The following is a 27624-nucleotide window of genomic DNA, read 5'->3' as shown; positions in this document are numbered from 1 at the left end:
CTAAAAGCCTTTTCTGAAATTATAATATAAAATAAAATAACATATGCATAGTATACAATTGTCTTAGAGTGGTAGCAAACAAAATTCCAGAGTAAAATTGTGCAGATTAGAGACTGGAGGGTGAGGTAGGGAAAAGGACAGCTAGTCTATTTCTGATTTCACAAAATAAGTTTTGTTATTTGTACAGAGGCATAGTCTAGTGCTTGGAGTGCAGGTCTGGAAGTCAAGAAATATAGGTTCTTTTTCTTGACTGACGCTGACGGTATGACCTTGGACAACTCATGGAACCACTGTATTCCTCAGTCTGTAAAATGAGGATGATAATAGTTATCTACTTCACAGGGGTGTAATGAAGATCAGTAATGGTTGTATGTTCCTTGGAGATCCTTCACTAGATAGTATGAAGTATATTTACTCAGACTGGTTGAAAATTTTCCATCAAAACAGTTTGAGGGAAAACGGGGTTTTTGATTAAACAACATTTTAAGAAAATTGTCTGCCTTTTGTGGATTATTTTTTAAACGATGTAAAAGCTGAATGCCAAAAACTGAAATATTTCAATTTGGATATGCTACAGTAGGGCTTCATGGGAGTGTTAGTTCGGTTGCTTCATGTTCTCATTCTTCTGTATGGACTGTACTGCCTATTGGACTACATCTCCCATGATGCACCACAGCCAGGGCTTGGTGTCCATGGTGTATCACAGGAGATGTAGTCCAGCCAGGGAGCTCAGCCTATGGAGGGGAATGGGAACATGACACACCCAAACTACAATTTCCCAGAGGCATCATTACAGCATTTCTGAATTGAAATATTTCTGATTCTAGATGAAATAGTTCAGTTAAAAAAAAAAATCAAAACTTTCCATGAGGAGCAAAAATAACACTTCCTGACCAGCTTTAATATTAACTTCAGTTTTGGATTTACAGTCTGTAGTTATATGGAATGACTCCTCAATCCAGAAGGGGGTTACTAAGGAGGAAAGGGATTCTTCACCTTTAAGAAATTCTTGCCTGGTCTTGGGCACTGAAAGTAGAATAGAACATTTTTTCTTTGTGTTTTTATTTCCCCCTCTTTGCCTTAAAATTACCACATCTGGAATGTTATTCTTTCCCCTGTTATTACATGTTCATGTACCATTTTCTTCCCTGATAGAGATCTTTCTTTCTAAGAGCATAACTGGTGTATATGTGTGTGCATGCTACATACTATAGTCAATCTAGAATATTTAGTTTTTCTCTTCAGAAATTAGGGTGGTTTAAGGGAATAGTTTACTTCAAAAAAAAATCGAGGTTGGATCTTTTTCTAAAAGATAGCTCTAGTTCAGACAGGAAATAATTCATGGAAGTGTTACGGCCTGTATTATGCAGGAGGTCAGACTGGATGATCACAATGGTCTTTCTGGCCTAATAATCTATGACTCATGTATCTTAATTTTTTTCCCTCGTAACATATCACCAGGAAATATGCTTATTTTTTTCCCCTGACTTCTAGATTGTGTTTTCTTTACTAAAACCTTTTCTGTCTGGGAGGTGTCAATAATGTGGAGACAGTTTGAAGGATAAAATGGAGAAGGGAGCTGTGAAAGGTTCATGAAAGTGTGTATTAATACTCTAAACTTTATAGACAGCTTTTGGCAGTGTGTATCTCACAGCAGAGAAACTCAGTTTGTGTGACCTCACATGAGAACATCAACAGAGCATTTCCCTCACATTGTGAATTAACAAACAACAGTTTTCTACAATGGGAGTAGTCCAGTGCTTGATGATGTTGCTGCAAAAAATATTCTAATACTTCCTTTTCTTATGAGTGGTACCTAATTTGGAACTCTAGTCAGTTTCAAACTGTTGACAGCAGTGTTAGGAGGAAAGTGGCTGTGTGCAGGAGAACACACTCCAGTAAGTAGGATTTTACAGCTTGTAAATTGTGTGGGATTCTTCTGTGTGACAGGGGGAAAAAAGAGATGGGAGAAGGAGGCAAGCTGTCCAAACTGGAAAACTCCTATATTTTCATATTTATCATAACCTGTAGGTATTTGTTGTATAAGATGTGACAGATGTGAGACCTTGGGAGCATGGAACTATGACACTATGGGCCCAGAGAATATTCATAAATTTACATATCCATAAATTTTATCTGTATCTTTGAATTAGAGGAGGACTGCAGCCTAAATCCCCTATCTGGAGATAGAGGGAAGTGGGTTCCCACCCATAAAGAGGTGACCACTGGGGGCCCGAGACCTAAAGGGATGCCCTTGAACAGACAACAAAGGGGGCAGAAGTGGATTTTACCCCAGAACTATGACATTAGTTTATGCACGCAGTATAACAGCTAGGCAATAATTAAGACACAACAGAAAACGTGCTTTATCAAGGCTGGCTTTCATCAACTTGGCTTGCTTTTTGATTTTTAGTAGAAGGGTGGGCGGGTGTGGGTGTGTCTTTAAAAAAAGAAACAAAACAAAACACTGCCTGATCCTAGAGAGAGTTGAACAACATTACCTTAGTTTGTCTCCAACATGAAATGTTGGATTCACAACCTGAGGAACGACTCTTCGCTGGGACCCTTGGAACCAATTTCTGCTTTGTTTTACCAATTCAACTCCACCAACACTAGTATACATGAGTTAGTAGTCATAACTACAGGCCTCTGTCCGCTAAGAGGGCAAGAATGTTAGAGTTGGGTGGTCCTTTTGGTGTCAAAATTCATCAACTCTTTTGGCAGATCGAAGTAAAATAATAAAATTTTGAAAAAAATACTACCAGGAAATAGGCTTTTCCCCCCTCCTCAATGACTCAATTTATCAGAGAATGCAGAAACCTACTCTTTCTTTTCATGTACGGTCTTATTAAAGTCAGCATGCCTTGGAAACACTACTAAATGTAATGTTTTTTGGAGCTATATTTGTCTAGAGGTGGACAGACTGTTGCCACTGTGCCGGGTTGGATCACAGAAACCCTCTTCGGAGCTGCCAATTGATGTGCCAAGACTACTTCTGCCCCTGCTTTCCTGCCCAGTCAGCTTAGGACTTCAGTGCCCTGCCTGGTTTGAGCCACACTCGCTAACCTGCTGCAAACCCAGACCGAGCTCTGAACCACATCCCCTAACAGCTATAGGCTTGACTGAAAGCAGCTTACAGAAGTGTTCTTATTTTTAACACTCAGATGCCCAACTCCCAATGGGGTCTAAACCCAAATAAATCCATTTTACCCTGTATAAAGCTTATACAGGGAAAACTCATAAATTGTTCGCCCTCTATAGCACTGATAGAGAAATACGCACAGCTGTTTGCCCCCCCTCCAGGTATTAATACATACTCTGGGTTAATTAATAAATAAAAAGTGATTTTATTAAATACAGAAAGTAGGATTTAAGTGGTTTCAAGTAGCAACAGACAGAACAAAGTGAATTACCAAGTAAAATAAAATAAAACATGCAAATCTAAGTCTAATACAGTAATACAACTGAGTACAGATAAAAACCTCACCAGTTAGCTTCCTTTTACGGACTAATCTCCTTCTAGTCTGGGTTCAGCAATCACTCTCACCCCCTGTGGTTATTGTCCTTTGTTCCAGTTTCTTTCAGATATCCTTGGGGTGGAGAGGCTCTCTCTTTAGGCAGCTGAAGACCAAATGGAGGGGTCTCTCCCACAGGCTTAAATAGATTTTCTCTTGTGGGTGGAGACCCCCCTCCTCTCTCCTATGCAAAGTCCAGCTCCAAGATGGAGTTCTGGAGTCACCTGGGCAAGTCACATGTCCATGCATGACTCACAGTTTTTACAGGCAGAAGCCATTGCCCACATGGTATCTTGAATGTCTCCAGGAAGACTTCTTCTGTGGACTGGAGCAGTCCAAGATGCATCTTTTCATTTTCTAACAAGTCCAGTGTAGCTTGTATTGCAGCTTGTATTTCCCTAATGATTCTGTTTGGGACTGATAATGTATAATTCAGTGCAAAATTAGCACTGAGACCTTCCAGGAGGGGCAGAGAGTGGAGGGACTAAGGTGGTTTTAGCTACCATTGTGCCCTCCCAATCCTGGTCTGTTCCAGGGGCTGGAGAGATCCTTGGCATAACTTGGGGAGTCCCGAGGACCTCTCTAAGGCCTGGTCTATAGTTAAAAGTTGGTCCCAGACCGACATAACAATGCCAGCAAAAGCCCTAGTGTAGATGGAGTTATTTTAGTACTTTTGCCAGTACAGGTTACTCCATTTGGTATAAACTGCTTCTCTACAGTGGATGTAACAGTACCAGCAAACCTTTTCAAGTGTAGACAAGGCCTATGTTTACGGCAGCCTACTTCGACTGCCCAGTATTTCAGCATTCCCACAGGCTGTGGTCTGCCCCCATCCCCACTCCCAGAACATTCCCATCTCCAGGACTTATGAGGGGGTCCTTGGAAAGCAGCCTTACAGCTGTCTTCCTCAGTTCCTGCACTGAGGGAATTCTCCCTTGTTGGGAAATGGGGCTTCTGGGCCCCTTTACATCATTACAGACCTCTTACGTGGTGTAAAGGGGTGGGAGCAGTAGTCCGGATCTCACACTAAGTCTGTGGGATACATGTAACGTAAAACTGTATGCAGAAAACCTAAACTTATGCAGCAGCTCAATAGGAGGCAACTTGTGTGTCCTTCCTTAAAGGAACACTTGAGGGAATAAAAGGAAAATTGGGCATTTGCTACCTAAACACTTAGAAACTGTGTGCAGCAGGAAGACTTCATCTTTTGGGGAAACCTTTAGAAGCTTTCTTTGACGATCTCCTGTGGATTTCTTAGACAAGCTTATTCCTAGATCTCCAAAGGCATTAACTGCCTTAACACCATTTGAATTTATTTCTTAAGACTTGTGCAAGAGGTGTTTGTAAATGTAATGCTCTAGACACCAGTTGCGCAAATTAAATATACTGTACACATTATATAATATAAAGGAGTTGCTCATCCCACTTTGATACTGCCCACAAACACGAGAATAAAAAAATAAACTCCATCCAAAAGCTTGAGGGGGGGAAACGATGGGCTATGCTGTGTGCCCAGCAAACAGGCTAATCTTGGCTGTGGTGAAATGGGGATTGGAGAGTACATTCCAAATTTAAGGACCCCTTGGGAACACCCTGCCAGCTGCTCCCACTTCTATATCTAGGGAACTTCTGCTTAAGTGCTTCAGCTGATCTCACTCATGGCAGTGTACCACACGGAGGGAGGTAACATCTCAGTTAACCAGCATCTAGAACTAAATTCCATGCAGAGACCTACTGGCAGCCAACATAGACTCCAGAATGAAACTCCACTTACTACAGAATGTAGCTACTTGATTAGTAACTTCATTTTCCAAATGGCCTCAACATGTGGCCTGATGTAGAGTGCGTTATGGCAATCTAATCTTGAGGTGACAAGGTGTAGATAATTGTAATAAGGTACAGATTGGGGGAAAAGTCACACTTTTTTCATCTGGCATGGGTGGAAAAGAGCAGTTGGCCATTGCCATGCTATCTGGGCATTCAGAAACAGCCAAGAATTTAGAAGTACATCTGTGTTAGAGGTTATGGTCCAATTCCTGAATTGGAGGCACCTATGTAACTTCTGCCAGCTCTTCCATCCGTTTCCACCAATATCATGTGTGTGACGTTGCACTTCATAATGTTTTATGGAAATATGCTTATGAGTGTGAATAGGATGTAACTGGAATATGTTTCATGCAAAAGGTCTCTTGTAAGGTATCATTACAAAGCTTATGATCTACTGAGTGTGTTCATCCTATTTGTTTGCATGTATTATTTCTATGCCTGGAGCTAGGAAAATAAGATATAAACTTGTATTACTGATGTAAACATATTAAGTGGAAACCATTAAGGGTGCTTCAGAATCAATGACCTGTAAATGGCTCTGTTTATTTGCAAACCTTCCTGGGTAGGTGTGGGACAACCCTGGAAGAATGGAGGCTGGGGTCTCACAGGACATGTGAACATGTCACCTGATACTGGAATCCATCTTAAACCTGGAGCTTTTCCATTTAGAAGGAGGGGTGGGGACCCAGAGAGACAAGAGTCCCGCTTTGTGCCAAAACCATAAAATGGGGTGGAACAGAACAAAGGGGGCTGCCAGTCATGAGAATACCCCTGTTTTCCACCTAAGATGTCTGCTGGAACTAACAAGGATTGTACCAGGGGAAAGGATTGGGCCAAGACTAGGAAGGAGTCTAGTCTGTGAAAGAAGCTTATTGGAACATCTCTGAGGGTGAGATTTACCTATAATCAGTTTCTTAATTTATTAGGCTTAGACTTGCGTGTTTTGTTTTATTTTGCTTAGTGACTTACTTTGTTCTGTCCGTTATTACTTGAAACCACTTAAATCCTACTTTTTATACTTAATAAAATCACTTTTGTTTATTAATGAATCCAGAGTAAGTGATTAATACCTGGGGGAGCAAACAGCTGTGCATATCTATCAGTGTTATAGAGGAGGACAATTTATGAGTTTACCCTGTGTAAGCTTTACACAGGGTAGTAAAATGAATTTATTTGGGGTTTGGATTCCATTGGGAGCTGGGTGTCTGGGTGCTGGAGATAGGAAACTTGCTGAGCAGCTTTTAGTTAAAGTCTGCAGCTTTGGGGGCGTGGACCAGACCTGGGTCTGTGTTGCAGCAGACTAGTGTGTCTGTCTCAACAAGGCAGGGTTCTGGACTCCCAAGCTCGCAGGGAAAACAGGCTCAGAGGTAATCTCAACATGTCAGGTGACAGTTCCAAGGGGGTCTCTGTGACCGAACCTGTCACAATGTGTCTTGTCCGGATTAAGTTGCAGCCAGTTAGCCCTCATCCAGGCCCCAAGTTCATAAAGACATAAAGATTTGTTCCACTGCTCTGGCCAAGTAGGCATGATGGAAATAAAGCCAGCTGTCAATAACATTCTGAGTGTATCACAGCCCATGTCTTGTCACTAATCCTTCCAGGGGCCCCAGGTACACATGGGATGACAATATGGACTACTATGTTATCTTGCAGGAGAGAATGCTCAAACCAGAGGGTCAGTTGTCCATGGCTACCATTTGGGCTTTCTTGGTTTAAAAAAAAAAAAGAATAGAACCATTTGAGCAACTCAGTCTGCTTCTGCTAGAGTCTGCAAGCAAGTCAAGAAAGCCTTTTAAACAACAATATCAACAGCTGCTCACTGATCTAAAAGAATCAGCATGGACACCTCATCCATTACTTGGAAGAGATGCTGCAGCTTGTGCAGTTTCCGCCTTATAAATAAGCCTATAGCCAGATTCTCCTTGTAAAGGGAATCCGAAGACTCAGGTATCCACTTGAACTGCCTTGCCAAAAGATCCTCCATGACGCTCCCAAAAATGGGAATTGGACACACATTGATAGTCAGAAGTTGGTTCCTTGATCAGTGGTCTCACAATTGCTTCTTTGAGAACCACTTGTACCTTTCCCACATCCCTGTAGCCAAACACTGATAATCTCAGCCAACAAAAGTCCCAGTATTTCTGTAGTAATTTTCAACAGCCAGAAAGGACAAGGCTCTGACTAATTATAAATTCACTATATTGGAAGCCAAAGAACAGGGGGGGAGTGTAGGCGGACGGTGCATGGAAATGGAGAGTCCAATTAGACTAATGCCAACCTTGAAATTCCAGTTCTGAGTTCTCTTTGGGATGCTAACTTCTCATTGTCATGTTTCAGAGTAGCAGCCATGTTAGTCTGTATCCATAAAAAGAGCGGGAGTAAAATTTGTTAGTCTCTAAGGTGCCACAAGTACTCCTGTTCTTTTCTCATTGTCATGTAGACTTGGCTAGGGATACATTAAGTAAGAAAGCTCAGTCATGGGTAGTTTTATTACAAAATAGGTTTGATGTGGTGGCTTAATGTTTGTAAAGGTTATAGATACCAGAGTAAACATGTCTTTGTTGCGTTCTTTTCGTTGGGCCAGTCTGATACTTCCTTATCCTGTTGCTGTGTACTCACTTTTTTTTGTCTTGTGTTGCATACTTTACAAAGCACAGAACTAGCATGGTGACTAAACTACCACTTCCTATGAGAGCCCTACGTGGGACTATTTTTTTTTTTTAATCCCACTGCCATCCCACCCTGCAATACCTACTTCCACTCCCACCTGCTCCTGCATTGCTTTTTGCATTTTTATTCCGCTCTCACCTGCAAAAACCTTAGATCCTGCTAATCCCTCAAGAAACAGAGTCCCCCATGCTACATTAAAAAAAAAGGGTGGGGGAGGGCGGGTTGGTTAATATATTACGTAGATAAATGGAATTCAGGCACAATTTTTATGTGGTAAACTGACGAGAGATTTAGTGTTTTCCTGCAAATTACTGCAGTCTAGGTTTTTTGCACACCCAATCCTGCCTGTCACAAAGTACATTTTACCCGCTCCTGCTCTTATGGCAGTGGGTCCTGCGGGATCCTAGTCCTGCTGCAGGGCTCTACTTCCTACCTTTTTATACATGTAACAAAATTTTGTGTTTTCCTGGAGTAAAAGGAGAATTTCTGTAATAACAATTAATCTTGACAGACCCAAAATGTGTCTTAAAATTTTTAATAATCCTCATTCTGAAAAAGCATTCATTTCTCAAAGTCAAGTGCTGAAACCTATGCATTAAAGAAACACATAAAGTACTTTACAAATCTTAAGTACATAGACCCCTATTCTGCAAAGCCTTGTGCTTGTGCTGAAAGTTAAGGTTGTGAGTAGACCCACTGGACTCAATAAATCTTTTCAGGATTGGGGCCTTAATTGTCACAATGACCTCCTGAAGGCAATCTGCTTTCCATCCTGCAGTATGAACCCTCTAACCCTAATAAACTAGATGCTAAAATTAGGCCCAAAATGAAAAAAAGGCCATTGATTTAACCAAAGGAACAAGATTGCCACCAGAAAAATAAACAAGTACTGTAGGATGTTTAGATTGTAAGTGTAAACAAAAGCCTGTTTGCTTTGTAAGTGAATACTTCAGACTGATTCTGCTCTTTGCTGTATTTGTGGCAAAAAAGATAAAATCAGTTTTAGCCACTAATGATTGTGACAATGGGGATCTGAATCCTTGTTTGTACTACTTCCCTCAATCTTGGTTTGTTTAGTTTGATTTTGTCAAGCAATCATTTTCAAATGGCCCATTAGTTCTATAGTGTGGTGTCAAGTCACTAACATCTTGCTCTGCAGGTTAAGGACTCTAAACAAAACAAATCTGGTTAGGTGGTTCATTTTATCTTCACTATCATAGTATATCAGGGTTGGAAGGTCATCTAGTCCAACCCCATCTGCTCAAAGCAGGACCAATCCCCAGACAGATTTTTGCCCCAGATCCCTAAATGGCCCCCTCAAGGATTGAGCTTACAACCCTGGGTTTAGCAGGCCAATGCTCAAACCAATGAGCTATCCCTCCCCCTACTATATCCTTCAAGTCATCAACACTAATCAGCCTTGCGGAGACTACAGATAAACTGGATAAAAGTTTTAAAATCAAGAAAACGAGCTTCAATAAGGCAAATGTAAAAGAGGTTCGTTAAAGAAGGTATAATGAAATTAGCCTTTATTTCACAAAGGTTTATCAGTAACATACTACAAAAAGATTTTAGAGTTATTATTTCAGTATCAATTTATTCTCCCCAACATTATCCATTATTATTGCAAATATAAACAAATGCTATATTGGGATATAGTACAAGGAGACTGCATTGTAAATCAAGTGAGATAATTCCACAGCTGTTACTGGTAGTTGGGCTGCTGTTGAGGTTGTGTCTAAAGTAAATTGTATATTATAAGACAAATCGGAGAGTGTTCAGAGCAATGAAATTGATGAAAGTTCTGGAAAAATAAGACTGACAGTGGAAGGCTGGCGGAGATGGGTGTGTTCAGACTGAGGGATAGGGTGACCAGATAATAGCTTCAAAATATCGGGACCGCTGCAGGGGGAGTGCCTTTTTAATTGTTACACTCACTGCGTCCAGGTCTTTGGCGGCACTCCAGCAGCGGGTCCTTCAGTCACTGATGGTCTTCGGCGGTATTTCAGCAGTGGGTAATAAATCTTGCCACCAAACAAAGAAGTACCCATCGCCGAAATGCCGCCGAAGACCATCAGCGAGCGAAGGACCTGCCGCTGAAATGCCGCCGAAGACACAGACGTGCCAGGTAAGTGTAACAATTGAAAAGGCATTTCCTCTGCCTCTCACTGCCATCTAAGCAAAAAAAAAAAAAAACACCAGGCCGCCGCACCCGAGACAAAATATCAGGACAAATGGTGTCCCAACCGTAGTTCGGTCAAGACGCAGGACAAACTGCTCAATATCAGGACAGTCCCGATTTTATCAGGACATCTGGTCACCCTACTGAGGGAAGGCATTACTGAGAAATAAAGGGACGTTACCAAGAGAACAAGGATCAGTTATCAATGAGGAGCCCAGGCCAGAACAAAACGTAATGAGCTTAAGTGGCAGTGGGGAAAAAATTATGGTTAAAATTAGGCAGTGGAACAAACTGTCAATGGTAGCTGCAGAATTGCCATTGTTTGAGGAAGCCAGGGCTATATTAGACACCTGTCTGTCAGAGATGATTTAGGAAGTCACTTAAATCAATCCTTCCACAATGCAAGGGCAGGACTGGGTGGTCTGCTTCTGTCCCAGAATCTGTATGACATTGTGCAGATGAAGAGTAACTGTCTTTTTATTTCTTCTTGCTTGTTAAATATCCTGTGAGTCATCGTACCGAGCAGCATTTATGGTACATGGAAATTCCGTCCTTACAAACAGTATATACAATTCTTGGTATCCTAATAAGGAGACGTGTGGAGAAAAGCATAGACAAAGACAGATCAGCGTGAGTCATGATCATGGTGCTTACAAAGCACCACAATAGAAGTAATTTATATACTCTTGTCTGCCTGCTCTGTAGTATATTTTCTAAGCTATTCAGTCCAAAATGTTAAGTGACTCTGGGATCACTGGATGCATTTTTGTTTGTATATGAGCTTTTTTTTAAGGTCCTAAAGAAGATGACATTTGATTCAGTAAATTACACTAATCTAATGTTTGCAATAAAGACATTGCTGATGTTCCTGTACTGTGCTCTCAATTATTTTGGACAGTAAACGTATCTTCAAAGTTTTATTTTAGGGAGCTGTTTGTGCTATGATCTGGCCTAAGGGGTGTCTCTATGCAGATTTCTAGTAGTTGGCCCCAGCAAAGATAAGAGTCTGTTACTTTGTCACCGTCAATAGCATTAGCTCTTTTTATCTCAAGATGGTAAAGACTCCTGCTTTGGGGCCCTGATTAAGGATGTGCTTTAGTCCTACTGGGACATGGGAAATAGCAATTTACACAGATGTGCTTTCCTGAATCATAGAGCTTGGTGCTTGATCTCTGTTAAAGACCACAGTGTCTGTGCTCTGTCCTGGTTTGTTGCAAGAATAATTATGCTATTTCAGGGTTTCCAGAGACTATAAAGGGAAAAGTGAAAGCTGGGACCATTGTCCTTGGAAAATAGGCTTTTTTAATTTCTAAACAAGAGTTGAACATGAAAATTACTTTAAGCAAGGAAGAAGTCTTTAGATACACACAATCAAGCCCTGTTAACTCCCTCTGTATCCAGCTACCATACTAATAAATATCAGAGAAATTAAGAATTGTCATGCTGAAAGTATATTCTTTTGTGCATCAAGTATATGGAATAGCACAAAGCCGAATGAAAAAGTAAAATAGGGATTAACCTAAGAATAGTTTATCAAATTTCCACTATGAGAACTGCTTTGTGTGGGAGAATAGGAAGCGGAGAAGAGAAACTCTCTTGTGGCTCACCACTGCACTCCCGTAACTTCCCGTGTGGTGGTCTCTGTGTGTTTGGAGAACCAGTGCCCTAAAGGGAAGATAGCAGGCATGAGTAGTTCCCATTGACTTCAGTGAGACCAGGATTGGGCCCAAGCGAGGAATTACGATGTTAGTCTTCACTTCTTAGCTAAACTGAGTAAGAATATTTTAATTGCATTGATATGAGGGAAGAACATGGTCAGGATTTTTTTGCCAGTAGCCATTTATAATACCGGTTCTTCAGCAGTTTTAGAAATGAAGAGGAACAAATGGATGAATTAGGATGTCACTGCCAGGATGAATTGAAGCGATAATGCTGCATTAAGTCAGCCTTCTGTTGCTTCTGGAGTGTGCAAATTTGCTCCCTCTAAAACTTCCCATCAAACATGTTGCACTGATATTGATGAAACCTGGATGTAGGGCTCCTGGAATGGGAAGGTTTCCCTCCATTCCCTGATGTAACCCCCTCCTTCCCCCATAAGAGCAGTAGTGCTCCTGGAGGTGGGTGTATCCCCATGAGGCACAGCAGCCCTCAGTAGCACAGAGGTACATTTCAGTCCCTCTGTGCTATGAATCAAGCCCACTATTCTCAGTTGTTGCATAACAAAATTATGCACATCATTCTCTTTAAGAGTTAGGAAGACAACTCTTATTTATTGTTTCATTAAATCCATGCGGCCAAACAGATTTTTCTTCATAAACATGAACTGGCCTGTTCGACCCACTCTGGTATGATTTAACCTGAAAAGTCTTTTAAGTTCCCCAGGAAAGTACTTGTGACTTAGATTAAATACAGCACAATTGAAAGCATTGTTATAAGCAAACATATAAAATCTCGAAAATCTGAATTTTTTTGATAGCCCATGAAAACAATTTAGGGGTGGGGAAATTGTGTATAGATTGTCATTTTTGAACCTATGGGGATGGCATGCTGTATGTAAGTTACATGGAATGTGTAAGTGGCACAGAATAGTTTGGGCAGATTTAGCTTTTGGAAGTTGTGTAAAGTAAATGCAGTGTTGTCAAGTTCTAAGAAAATCATGGAATTAGCTTAAAAATTAGACAAAAAAATAATACACTTGGAATTCCTTTTATTTACCTCTGGCTCTTGAGCCTCTAGGGTTCATATTTTCAGGCTTAGTTCTGTACCCATGAAGGCTAGAAACTTAATTTTTTTCCTTTTTTTCTTTTCTTTTTAAAAATGAAAGCTGGAATTCTGGCATAGGCACATGACTCCAGGGTCTGGAGCTTTACGACTCATGATAAAATGGTGAGAATTGGCAACATTGCCCACTGCGGTAGTAGGGCCGCAGGTAGGAAGGAACGGATGGTAATATAAACAACTAATAGGTGACTGTAAAAACAAAGTACTCTTACCGTCCCCAACATTTCTGGGGCTATATTCAGCCATGGCTAAGTCCCACTGACTTCTATGCAGATTTCACCCACTTACCCCAGGGCTGAAATTGAACTTTGCAGAATACCAAAGTGGTGACAGTTACACTCATATTCCCTCTGAATGCCAGATCAATGCAAAGTTGTGCTACTTTGCTTTTTACACCCCATGTCATTTATGCCATCACCAACAGCACTGTCAAATTTGGCTCATAGATTCAGGTGTTGGCAAACTACTACCTGTTCATTGAATATTCTTACCCTACCAGCCAATTGATTGTGATTTTTTTAGTGTTTTACACTAGCACTATACCCAACGTACAATATCATCTGGAGATTGAACTCTTGCTGGCAGTCCTGTACCCTGAACAAAACCCTGAATGAAAAGTGCAATTTCATTATACAGATTCCTTAGACTTCTGTTGTATTTCCCAAGAGCCAAGTCATATGACAAGTAAGGGTCAGCAAAGGGATACACGGATCGCCCTGCAGGAATCTGAATCCTTATGTTGCAGGACTCTGGTGTGGAGCTCCTGGCACCCAAACCTTTGGGATGGACTGTGAAGGGTGGGGAAGGTGAAGCCATATCTATGTGGATCCTTCAGCCAACCCTCCCACTCATGGAGGAAATGGGGCCACTGTATCCACAGAGGTCTAACAGAGGGGATTGTTCCTAAAAAAGGTCTCCTGCTTAGGTTGTGGCCTGGAAGGAGGATTTGTCCTTAAGCACACTGAATTGTGGTGAGAGCAATGTATCAGTGGAACTGGAGTCAGAGGGCCCGTGTTCCCTGGAGGGACTGTTATTGAGAGGATGTCCGTGGAACAGGGAATGCAGGGAGTTAGGCTGAGCGTAAATTCAGCCACATGGACAGAGCAGTTCACAGGGTTTAATAAAGTTCCATTGTTCAATTTAACATGCATTCACTTCCCTCCTTGTGAACAAAACTGGTGAAGCTTGCATTTAGAATCCAGAATATTTATATATTTTAAAAACGTGTATTAGGTTGTGTTGTTCTCTTCTACCCAGGGCCGCCCAGAGGATTCAGGGGGCCTGGGGCAAAGCAATTTCAGGGGCCCCTTCCATAAAAAAAAGTTGCAATTCTATAGAATGCTATATTCTCGTGGGGGGGGGCTGGGGCAAATTGCCCCACTTGCCCCCTCCCCCCCCACCCCGGGGCGGCCCTGCTTCTACCGTTGTTTCTCAACATCAACATAGTGCCCTGCCCATATGTATTGTCACTAATAGTGGTGAGTCGGTGTATAGCACTGTCACTGCACTCTTACGGATATGAGTGCTTCCAGCCATGTACAGTTGTTCCAATTAAGGCTCACTTTCTAATCTGACTGCAATATACACTTCTTGAATTGAATCCTAACCTCACATGTGCCTGCAGACATGGAAACTGATTGTATATTGTGTGGTAGAGATAATAGGGCCAAAGACAACATTTGGACACTAGCAACTGTGAGTAGTAAGGCCCAGATCCTCAAAGGTATTTAGGCATCTAACTCCCATAGGGATCTGGGCCCAAACATTGTCAATGTCAGTATCTCAATTGTGAGTGGACTAAAACAACGACAATACAAGTGAACTGACGCAGGAATGATACTGTGTGTGACACAGGATAGGTCCAGCAATGGCAATTAGCCAGAATGGGCAGGGATGGTGTCCCTAGCCTCTCTTTGCCAGAAGCTGGGAATGGGCGACAGGGGATGGATCACTTGATGATTACAGTGCTCTACAGCCAAAATGCTTCTGAAATAAATGTAGTCAAACTTTACTAATTCTGGGTCACTGAGAATGAAAATGATGCTTCAAATTGTTGATTGGCTCTAGTTTTCAAGATATGCTATTGGGTCAGTATATACGACCCTTGACTTGGGAATGGCGGAGGATAAGTGAGTTATAAAGGGAAGGGATCTCACTTTAAACCAGAAATGACTAAAATACATCTTTGACTGGATCTATGAATAAATCTATGACTGGGTTTGGACAGTACTTGCTTTTTAGGCAAAACAATGAATGATGCAATCTGAAGCTGGTATTGCGTCATACATGATATGAATTGCATCATGTTATTCCTAGAAGTCATGGATGATGCAATCATAACGAAGCTTACATCACTCTGCTGAACAAATTGCCCTATATCAGCTCTAGAAATCATACAGTGTCGTGCTCTCTTATTTGTCAGTATTTGATTTTGCAAAGGGACACATTTCTGTTTAGCCAAAGTGAGTAGAGATGCCTCGTACTTGTGTGAACAGTGCAGATAACTTCTGCTATGTTTGTGGTGAAGTGACTTTTGCATCACAAAAGCGCAGTATAGCCACTATGGTTAAGAAAGCCTATCACCTTTATTTTGGCTGCAAAATTGGAGATCAGGACAAGAGGTGGGCCCCCACACATATGCTGCAACATTTGTGCAACAAATCTTCACCAGTGGTTGAACAGGAGAAGGAAATCTATGCCTTTTGCAGTGCCAATGATTTGGAGAGAGCCAACAGATCATACCAGCAATTGTTACTTCTGCATGGTGCCTCCAGTTGGGAAAGGTGTGTCAAAGAAGAAAAAGTGGACTGTGCATTATCCAAACATTCCATCAACTATACGCCCAGTACCCCACGGAGAAGGACTGCCGGTTCCTGATGCACCAGAATCATTCTCACTTGAGTCAGACGAGGAAGAGGATGAAACTTCTGGTCCTGAACCATCAGTGTCACAAGACCCACATTTTCTCCCATCCTCCTCCTCTGAACCACACCTCATAACACAAGGTGAACTGAATGACCTTGTCAGGGATTTGGAACTACCCAAGAGTAAGGCAGAACTGTTGGGCTCCAGACTACAGCAGTGGAATCTCCTGGCAGGTGATGTTAGGGTTTCCATGTTCCGTGACCGTCAAAAGGACCTTGTCCCCTTCTTCTTCATGGAAGGTGATCTTGTAGCCTGCAACAACATCGATGGTGTGATGGCAGCCCTCAACATCGTTCACGATCCAGATGAGTGGAGACTGTTCATTGATTCATCGAAGACGAGTCTTAAAGCTGTTTTACTGCATAATGGCAATGTTGTGCCATCAATTCCAGTTGGTCATGCAGTCCATATGAAGGAAACCTATGACAACATGAAACAACTTTTGAGGTGCATAAACTATGACCAACATCAGTGGCAGCTTTGTGGCGATTTGAAGGTTGTTGCTCTCTTGCTTGGTCTGCAGACTGGATACACAAAGTACTGCTGTTTTCTCTGCGAATGGGATAGTCGTGCAAGAGATTCCCACTACATCAAGAAAGATTGGCCACTCCGACAGTCATTGGAGCCTGGGAGGAAAAGTGTTCAGCATCCACCACTTGTTGAATCAAGGAAGATTTTGTTACCACCCTTACACATCAAGCTGGGTCTGATGAAGAATTTTGTCAAGGCCATTGACAAAAGACAAGCAGCTTTCAAGTACCTGCATGGAAAATTTCCAAGGTTAAGTGAAGCTAAGATAGAGAAAGGTGTCTTTGTTGGTCCTCAGATTCGTGAACTTCTTCGAGATGATGCATTTGACCATGCACTGCGTGGCAAGGAAAAGACGGCATGGAAAGCCTTCCAGTTAGTGGCAATAAATTTTCTCGGAAACAACGAGGCAGACAACTACAGGTTGTTGGTGGAAAACCACCTCAAGGCATACAAAAGCCTTGGTTGCAACATGTCACTAAAGATACATTTTTTGCACTCTCATCTAGATTTTTTTCCACCGAACTGCGGAGCAGTGAGCGACGAGCACAGCGAGTGATTTCACCAGGACATTGCAACAATGGAGAAACGCTATCAGGGCAAATGGAGCCAATCAATGCTTGCAGACTATTGCTGGACAGTGACAAGAGATGCTCCATTTAATGAATACAAGAGACAAGCCAAGAAGCGCCGAGTAGACATTGAATAGGACTAAACTATGTACATAATAGTTTTTTGCCTTTTTGTTTCATAATAAATTTTATTTATATAACACTTTTGCTGATTTTTAAAGTGTTACATAAACAGGACAGGTGAAATATTATCATGTAAAGCAACCATAAACCCATGAAAAGACCTAGGTTTACAATTTATGATTAAAACTCTACTATCTACACAATAATCATAGACATAAAATGTAAAAACTTAAATATCTTAGAAACAGTAGCCAATCAATTGTTTTAATTGTCATATTTGGATTCAGCACATCAAAATATATAATAAATAGCACATTTTATCTCTGAAGCAGACGACTTCTCAAAAATTGTAGACCAGTGTTACCTGTTCTGTTCATTCTCTCTGAAGCATCTGGCATTGGCCATGACAGAAGACAGGATACTGGGCTAGGTGGACCATTGGTCTGACCCAGTATGACTGTTCTTATGTGACATTCAACATCTTTCTTTTCTCATTTAGCATAACCAAAAAATTTGGCAGATGCAACAGGCAGATTTTTTGCAGCTGTTTCAAGTAGGTATAAAGAGTGTTTTGTAGGCTCAACATTTCAAATTTTAAGAACATGGTTAAAATGTTACTCTTTAAAAATGTAGCATCCTTGGCTGTGTGGGGAAATTATCTGATATTCACATACAAATTACTTTGAGGCATATTTATTTTTTCTTTTCAGGTTCTTTTGCAATATTCCTTCATGCTGCGGACAACATCACTGTGACAATTAAACCTGGGTCTTCTGTTCCACAACTAAAATCCTGTAAAATCTGTACAAGAAAAATATGCAAATCTGAACTCAGGATAACTGCTGGGGTAAAAGAAGAATTTACTTTCCAGTGTGCAACACCAGAGAAATATTTAGTCATGGAAATCCAGAAGAACATCGGTAAGATGTGTGTTTAAAATTTCCCCTTTTAGAATTTCTGAATCCCCCTGACATTCTCGTTTAGTGTCTGGTTCATAATAACACATAGGAATATCTTGTTCATTATGCCATCTACTACAGGCAGAGCTAGGGAGAAATCATTCAGGGTGGAAAGTTGATATATAGCTGCTTAAGTGTGGGAACTGCAGAAGCTGTTTGCTGAACTTTGCATGTTTGCAGCTCACAATGTGAAATATGGACTTGCCACCTTTGAAACCAAGTTGTTGCAGAAACAGTTCTGAATAAATGAAAATTTTATATACAATTCTTTATTGTTCTTATTAATTTACAGGCCCACTGCAACTGAATCTCCTAGCACAGATCTCAGAACATCTCCTTTGACTTTAACAGGCTTCTGCATGAGAGCAGGGGCTTGTGCTAGCAGATCTGGCTGCTGTAGGGGTGGCCTTTGTAGGTATGGTGTAGAATGAGTTACTGGGATGAGTCACCCTGTGTTGATTGTAATGCATAAACATTCATCCATGCATGTTGGCTCATAACACAGTGATTATATATCTTTTCCACATTGCGCGCGCACCGTTTATATATGGTCATTAAAGTTAACAACCATGTACAGTAGGACTACTGCATAGTATAACAAATTGATAGGTACCTAGGACTTAATGGTTATCGCCACGCTGCACATCTGAGCCTCTCACTATGATGATATGACATTGGAGATACTCTCATCCTCATACTCCAAAACACAGGCCCCTATCCAACATTGGGAAATCAGAACTAATCCTTGGCTATATCTGAGAGCTTTACACACATTAATGGATGTATCATCACAACATCCTTGTGAGGTGAGCGTGCTATATTATCCCCATTTTATAGTTGGGTAGCTAAGGCACAGCAGGTAAGGTCAAAGGTATCCACTAATTTTGGGTGCCCAATTTGAGACTCCAAGGACCTGATTTTTGAGAGTACCTAGCACTATATAGCACTTTATAGCTCCCACTGACTTACAGTTGAAGTTTGAATGTTTAGCACTTGTACAAATCAGACCCCAGCATATCAAGTTGCGCATCCAGAACATGAGCAACACATAATTAGTGATTCACACCTGTGAAAAATTTCGTTTAAGTGGCTTGCTTAGCATTATATAGGAACTCTGTGGGAGAGTCAGGGAAAGAATCCAGTTCTGCAGGGCATCATTCAACTGGCTTAACCACTGCACCCCTCCCGCCTTCCTGTAATCTCCTGCCTCATTTACTGCCAACTTCTTCAGCAAATGAGGTAGAGTTCCTACAGACAACTCTGCCCATCCAGTCCTACACCCCTCCCCCCCGCACTCCATGTCCTTGTCAGATCTGTCTCTTTCTCCCAGTTCCTAGTCCCAGTCTACTCAGCGCAGGGCCAGCTCCAGGCACCAGCTTAGCAAGCAGGTGCTTGGGGCGGCCAAGGGAGAGGGGCGGCACCTGCGGCAATTCGGGGGCAGCAGGTCCCTCAGTCCCTCTAGAAGTGAAGGACCTGCCGCTGAACTGCCGCCACCGATCGCGGCTTTTTTTTTTTTATGCTTGGGGCGGCAGAAATGCTGGAGACGGCCCTGCCCCAGCGCCTTATCTGGCTTCATTGTCCTCCCCGCTTTTCTCTCACTAGCTCCCAGTCCCAGTCTGCCCTCCCGCACCAGCTCAGTCTCTCTTTGCCCAGCCAGTCATCCCCCAGCCCCCATTTCTCTCCTCCCCCACTCCCTCCAGTCCCAATCTCACCAGACCCCTAGTCCCAATATACGCCTTTCACACCCCTCTGCATTCAAACAAGAGACAGTGAATGTTTCCAGCCAACGGGTCATGGAGAGCACAATGCCCAGCCCCACCCTGATCTGGAGCAATTACTTCAGAGAAAGTCCTTCTGTGGCCTGGTGGTCCTGGGCTGGCACAAGCTCATTTATTCTGTGAGGAGGGTGTGTGCACAGTCGGTCAACACTAGAAGTTGTGAGGGGTTGGAGCATACTCAGTGAGGACAGAATCTTTGCGGACTGTAGCTTTTAAGATCTAGCAAGTCTCTACCAAGCATGCCCAAACTACAGTTATTCAAAGCCTGATAATTTGGTCAAATTTGGGTAGATTTTCATGGGAGGGCAGAAGGCACATCTCTGACAGAAAGGCCACTCCCTTGCCAAACTTCAGGTTGCTGGTCTAAAGCATGGGGGTACTAGAGGATTTCAAAAAAAAGTTTGCCAGATTTTTTTAACATGGGGGAAAAACAACATATTTTGCCCTTTTGGTCTTAGAAACGGCTGAACCATTTTGGCTGAAATTTTCCAGAAAAATTCAGCCCGAGACAGACATCTGGCATGGAAAATTTCAGCCTATATGGTTAAAGATTGGTAAAGTTTTGTAAACAGCTGAAAATAGGGTATTAGTTTAAGGTTATCTTATATAATAATGATGTTACTAGCGTTTCCTATAATTATCCAGTTCGTGACAAAATAAACAAGGGGCAGGATTGATGTGGAAGCTGTAAGTTGGCATTTCCTGACTACCATGCAATTGAAATATTGTAACCAACCACTGCAGGATGTCCCTGAATGCTCTGGTACACCAGTCCCTTCTGGATGCCTGGTAGCGCACTCTGTGCAGCACGATTTCAGAGGCAAGTCTTGTAGGTGCTTCAAACACTCAAGCAGTGTTGCCAACTCTTATGATTGTGTCAAGAGTCTTGCTATATTTGATGTTTTTCTTAAACGCCCCAGTTCCTGGAGTCACGAATCTCAGCTTTCGTTTAAAAAGAGCATTTTTTGCCCTCATGGATGTGGAGGAAAGATAGAAAACATGAACTATAAAGTCTCAAAAGAACCCAAAATGTACTTGTTTTTCAAAATCTGACTTAAAAGATAATGAATCTCATTATTATGGGGGGCCTGACTTATGGTTTTTGAACACCCAAGGTTGTCAATACTGTTCCAGCTTTCTCAAGAGGCCTGCTGGGAAGTGTACAGTGCATGTAATTTCATGTCTTAAAACTGTTTGCTTTGATTTGCTATCTGTTAAAACAGTGAGGGAATGTTGCACGCTGTAATTTAAGTGGTGGTGGGGATTTAGGTATAATTTAATAGAAAAATCTGAACACAATGTGGGGAGGAAAACAGCAAGTTCCTCAACTGTTCATGGTTTGTGCACCTGCTTTGTGTGTCTGTTTTAGATTGTATGTCAGGCCCGTGCCCCTTTGGAGATGTTCATCTTCAGCCATCCGCACTGCCTCACCTTAACAGGACCTACATCTGGGATGTGAAAGCCAATAAGAAGGTTGGACTTGAACTGAAATTTTCTACACCATGGTTAAGGCAGATTGGGCCCACAGACACTTGTCCAGATTTAATCACTTACAGTATCAGCGGCTGTATTGACACTACCAGCGTCAGCATTGGAACCTTCTGCAGAAATGGCTCAGTGTCTCGGGTCAAGGTGCAGGGGGGAGTTGTCATGGCTTTACAGCTTCCATGGAATTCAGATCTCACCACCTCTGGCTTTAACATAGCAAATAGATCTTCCATAAAAAGTAGGTACAGTATACTATTTACTTATTTATTTGCAGTTATAATTAGCTCCTGTAGCTTGCAAAAGGTTTTTTTAATCTTTGTACTTGGTTAACTTGAAACAGGAAAAAAATCACAAAACTAAAAATCACAGGCAATATAGATCTAATCATTAGTACTTTCCTATTTTCTCTACATCCTCACACCTTAGTCCCATCTTATTAAAATCAACTGAAATATTTCCAGTACTCAGTCATGTTCCTTGCTTCAGAGATCCTTGCTATCAACTTTTAGTTTTGTAATTACTCTAATTTACTTACTTCCCTCTCCCTTCTTGTAGTTATCCTATTTTTAAAAAAGGTTTTTAGATTGTCCTCTTACTTTTCATAATTATTATTTGAACTGATTGAACTAAAAATCATGAAAGTGATGTTTCTATTTGTGAATCAAACAGTACTACCGAAACTCTTCTTAAATTGAGACTTTATAGGATTTTAAAAACAAACCAAAAGTATTTGCAAAACAGTAAAAACATATAAATAACAAAATGAGGAGAATGGATGAAGACTGCTATTGAGTCTATTTTAACAGCTTCTTTCTTCATAACTTGCTGAACTCCTCAGGCTTACATTGCAGTTTAGGAAACTGGAAGAAGGATGCCTGGAAGGTACATCAGCCTTCCTGCTCATGTTTGCATATGCATAATAGTCTGTTTCAGCCCATTCCGTAATGTGAAACTTGCACAATTGGATTTTTCATCTGTAAGAGCCGTGGCAAAGGATGGAGCCCTCTGTGCCTTGCTCACCTTTTACCTGAATGCCTCAGTCAGCATTAGTTGTGGTTGGAAACTGCTTCAAACACACAACATAGGTGCATCTATACAGGCAAAAATCAGATATGTAATTCATCACCAGTGCAGTACCACTAGTTTTAGCTGTTGAGTAGACAGGGTTTTGTCCTCCTTGCTGCTGCTGGTCAGCAATGAGTCCTGAATATATTAGTAGTTCTCCTGCATTTTGCTTTCTGAACTGACGTCTGCTTAGTCAGGGAGTTAGTTTTTAATTCACATGTCAGGCATGTTACAAGGCCGTCTATGGCCGGGATTCAGCTACCGCCTTACATATTTGAGACTTTTGCCTTGTGTACTCTTTCTAGAGCTCTTAAATCCTTGGACTCAAACCACTACACTTAAGTTCTCCAGTGATTTGAATGTCCTTTCACTTGTGATATTGTACATGAAATTCAGAGGGGCAGTGTAAGTAAACACAATTCTACAAGTCACACACGTTCTCCTGTGGAGCCAAGCTGAAAGTTGGATCCTTCACTCATGTGGTAGACAGGCCTGTGGTTTTGGAGCTGAACTCTAAGCCAACAACAAGAGCAGATTCTTTACTTTCTCTGTGGATTGACATCACCAACTCCAATATATGCACTCCGTTTTCTTCTGTTTAGCCTATTGCTGAGATGTATATTAAAGGCTTTTTTATTTGAAGGTACTGTTTGTCCATTGCTATTGTACTGTACTGTGCATGTGAATATGTATCTTCTTTAATGGCACCTTATTTTTTTCTGTAATAGGGTTGTGTATTATTGAATCTACTTTTAAAGGAGAGACGTCAGCAACCCTAATGTCTGCCAACTACCCACTGGGATTCCCAGAAGATGAGCTCATGACATGGCAGTTTGTCGTTCCTTCTAACCTTAGATCCAGTATCATCTTCCGCAACTATAGCCTTTCCAACTGTGAAAGGAAAGAGGAAAGGGTGGAGTATTACTTACCTGCATTGTACAGTAGCCCTGAGGTTTTGAAACTGAGTGACAAACAACCTGCCAATATTCCTGGCAATTTCAACTTGTCCCTGCAGGGCTGCGATCATGATGATCAGAACCCTGGGATCCTCAGTCTGCTTTTTCAGATTGTAGTTCAACATCCTCAAAATGAAGAGAGTAAGTAGCCACTTGTCCATTATTCCCTCTTTATGCTGATTATTTCATTTTCTCAATTCTTTTGTTAATGTAAACGGGGCAAAAAGATCACATGAAAGTAGGCTTCCTGCTTTTGTTTATAAACATTGGGGTTGAGCTACACACAGAGTGATTTTGGTAGAGAATACTATTTCTGACTGGCTGCTGTTGGAATCTTTGAACTTTGGACGCAACATGAGTTTAAGCAAGTAGGTTGCTAAGCAACATTGAGAGGTCTGTGGTACTGCGTTGGATGCCAGGGGGGTTTCATTACAGCAAGGTTAACCATATCCCCTAATCTGCAAGGAGGGGTAAAAGGTACTACAAATTTACACTGCATTTTTTAAAACAAAAGCAAATTAAGACCCCCCACTTCTGTTTCAACATGTTCTGTGTTACATGTATTGAGTAACTGAAATCTTTCTTTTAAATTGTCGGTAATGTCATATCTTGCATTCTATACACAGTAACTACGCAGGAGGCAGCTTTTCAGTAATCAGTGCATCCCCTCTCTTGGGACCTGATTCAGTTCTCACTGAAGTCAGTGGAAAGACTCCCGTTTGCTTAACTGAACTGGTTAGTCCTGCAATGTGTTTCAGTATAGAAATCAAGGTCCTTTTTAGACATAGTCGTGCAATTTTATTTTCCTTTATTTGACTCAAACACTTTCATAACTTGCTGCAGGGTTGGAAAGCCAAACACAGCAGCGCTGTGCTAGTACATGAGAGACAGAGACTGGAGCTCACTACAGCATAAACCGACCAGTTTAACTGATCAAGCTCAATAAAATGAAAACCAATGGCAAGAGCGTTGAAAGTAAATTGGATATTAAAAATTATTTCACTTTTAATCCTAGATGTGGTATTAGTAATATAAATAAGGACTTTTTTACTAGTCTGTGCAAGTCCTTGTACAGTGCCCATTATCATGATATCTGAGAACCTTCCAGTAGGGTAATAAGCAAGATTACTTTTATCTGGATGTTGTCCCTCTACTAGTAGGACTATGTGAATGTGTAGGGCATTCTCCTATATCATGCCATTTGTCACTCAGACTAGGTTAGCCAGGTCATTTTGTATCTTCTAATCTCCAACTGTGATTGGAATAACACATACATCAACTGTTAGCATCTAAAACAGAATAAGTTGTTTGACCAACTGTTGCTAAAATCTACGGGGTTGGGGGCCATACTACTGGATATTAAACAGACTCTCTTTAATGGTTTTAGTGGTCACTTTAAAGTCAATATAAAGAACTCCATTTAAAACACTGATTGAAATTTCTTATCACAGAGGAGCACATGGCCTTTTTCACAGTGAATGATTTTAGAGGGAAACCTGTCCTTGTCTGCAAAGCACAAGAGACTTTAACAACTTTGCAGAAATCTTTGCTCTTTTGGGGAAGAAGTGGAATCAGTTTCTGAAACTCAAACACTTGAAGAGATCAGCTGTGATTTTCAAAAGTACTCCGTGTTGGCTTAATTCTGCTTTCACTGGAATCCTTGAATTCAATGGAAGCCCTGTTAGGCCAATATGAAGTGCTTTTAAAAATCGAAATCCTATTTTTATTGCACTGTATGCCTACTAATCTAAACTTACCTCACTAGAAAAAGAGTCCGCTTTGTATGTGTACTTAGTTACAGAGAATATGTTCTGATAACTTTAAAGATGTAACTTAAAAAAACCCAAAAAACTGTGCTGTCCATACAACGTATAGGATCAACATCCAACATTTTGGAGACTACTATAATATTCAGACAATATAATGAACTGTGTTAAAGATAATTCCTTTTTTTTTTTTTTTTAATTTGTCTGATGCTTCATATTCTTTGCATGGAATTTAAATTTTCTTTTCTTGTTTTATTGTGACTATAATTGTTTCTGAAAGTACCAGAGACATTAAGGGTCAGAGACTCTTAGATTAGATGTGTTGACTGCTTTCTAGAGTACATTTACAGGGATTTTGTGGTTTTGTCTATTTATGAGTGAACAAATGAATGCAAGATCTGTAGCTAACAAGGCTTATCAACATCCATGATTTCAGAATAGAGGAGGTGCCCTTACTGGATTATGATGATGGGGGTGGGGAGAGAGGGAGTATGTGTTTGAATTTGTTTTATTCTGTTTGTCTCTAGATGGTTGCTGGCTCAATATTAGCCAAGGAAGAGTTTGAGAGATAGTATAACCATTCTGTTGTCACTGACTTTGTACAAAGGACCTTTTCCCACTCCACACTTGTATCCAAGAGTGTGCCCTCTTGTGAGTCCCAAATTAGGGTTATCACAGAAAATGTGATGGGGATATAGGGTGCCCCATTCTACCTCACAGTTCCTCTTGGTATAGACCAACTTCTTGTCTATCATGTTACAGTCAGCACACCTTGTCCTTGCTATATCAACATTGATGATTACTGTTCTGATCATTCCCTCTGGGGCACCTGGCATTGGCTGCTGTCGGAAGACAGGATACTGGGCTAGCTGGACCTTTGGTCTGACCCAATATGGCTGTTCTTATGTACTTATGTAGATGACTGTTGGTTTAGTTTAGGCTCTCATGGTCTCCATAATAAGAATCAGGTTTCAGAGTAGCTAGCTTGATTATCACTTCAAAAGTTGTTTTTTTTTTCTCTTACTTAATTGGCCTCTCAGAGCTGGTAAGACAACTCCCACCTGTTCATGCTCTCTGTATGTGTGTATATATATCTCCTCAATATATGTTCCATTCTATATGCATCCGAAGAAGTGGGCTGTAATCCACGAAAGCTTATGCTCTAATAAATTTGTTAGTCTCTAAGGTGCCACAAGTACTCCTGTTCTTTTTGCATACTAAGAATAGTACTGACCTGTTGGTTTGTGTCTCAATGTATAGAGGTGGGCAAATTCTGGTTCTCCAAGTCCCAATTCAAAGGCATATTGGAGAGAACTGCTGTTGTCCTGGCATTATTGCCTACTTCAGACAGAGGCCAAGTACATCATGGTGGTGTACCTACTTCATTGGCCTATTTAATTTCAGAATTCTGTGAGGTAGAACACAGAGAGTGGGCCATTCTGTCAGGGCTTGTAGGACATCATAACTATCTCTTATACTTGACTATCAATAGGTTTCCTAAATTTCCTCTCCCTTTATGCCATCCTCATGGGTCATTTTGATATGATGTATGTCTTTCAAAGCATGTGGGGAAGCAGTCACCGCACCAATGGTGTGGAAACTGCATTTGGAGTCTGACAGATTATAATAGAGAATTTCTGGAAGAGCTATGCAATAGGGAAGGCTAAGAAAACTTTCATGTTCTCCACCATCCATGAAGTTGTGGTGATTGTCCTCATTCAACACGTGCTTGGTGATCTACAGAATATAGCTCATACAATAAGATAAAATCCCTGCTTTGAGGAACAGATCAGTGGAACTGTTACCGGTAGTAAGCAAGTTAGCTAATGTGAGATGCCTTCTACTTAAAAATAGGGCCCATGTTTATTCACTGTGAAGAATTTTCCAACTACTTTATGGATAAGACTAATTGATTGGATATGATTTGCCTCCATGATAGGGCATACCTGTAGGTAGCGCAAACAACGTTTTTTGAGTGAGTTTATTATGGAGGTATTTTGGGGCTTGGAGTGCTGCAGTTTATAACCTCCAAAAAGGATCCATGTCTCTTTCTTGCTTTTTAGGACACCTGTAGCCAATTTGGGAAGTTATTAGAATTAATTAAGGCTAATCAGGACACCTGGTATAAAAAGGCTCTCACTCCAGTTAGTGAGGTGTGTGTAAGGAGCTGGGAGTGAGAGGATGTGCTGCTGGAGGACTGAGGAGTACAAGCATTAACAGACATCAGGAGGAAGGTCCTGTGGTGAGGACAAAGAAGGTGTTGGGAGGAGGCCATGGGGAAGTAGCCCAGGGAATTGTAGCTGTCGTGTAGCTGTTCCAGAAGGCACTCTAGACAGCTGCAGTCCACAGGGCCCTGGGCTGGAACCCAGGGTAGAGGGCGGGCCCGGGTTCCCCCCAAAACCTCCCAACTCCTGATCAGACACAGGAAGATCTCTAAGGCTAGCAAAATCCGCCAATAAGCACAGGACCCACCAAGGTAGAGGAGGAAC

At 41.4% G+C, this 27624-nt stretch overlaps 1 protein-coding gene across 2 annotated transcripts in view; it reads left to right on the top strand.

Annotated features, from left to right (window-relative positions):
• Positions 1–27624, top strand: part of CDCP1 (CUB domain containing protein 1) — a 50654-nt gene that overhangs the window by 5110 nt on the left and 17920 nt on the right. For both annotated transcript variants that reach the window (XM_054019715.1, XM_054019714.1), the window contains exons 2-4: positions 17834–18043; positions 21230–21586; positions 23142–23510. In XM_054019715.1, coding sequence (XP_053875690.1) covers positions 17834–18043; positions 21230–21586; positions 23142–23510 — 936 coding nt within the window. The remainder of the gene's footprint in view (positions 1–17833; positions 18044–21229; positions 21587–23141; positions 23511–27624) is intronic.

This window comes from Malaclemys terrapin, chromosome 2, assembly GCF_027887155.1.
Source record: "Malaclemys terrapin pileata isolate rMalTer1 chromosome 2, rMalTer1.hap1, whole genome shotgun sequence".
Taxonomy (NCBI): Eukaryota; Metazoa; Chordata; order Testudines; family Emydidae; genus Malaclemys; species Malaclemys terrapin.
Note: the sequence above shows the minus strand (reverse complement) of the source record. Positions and strands in the feature narration are given on the sequence as shown.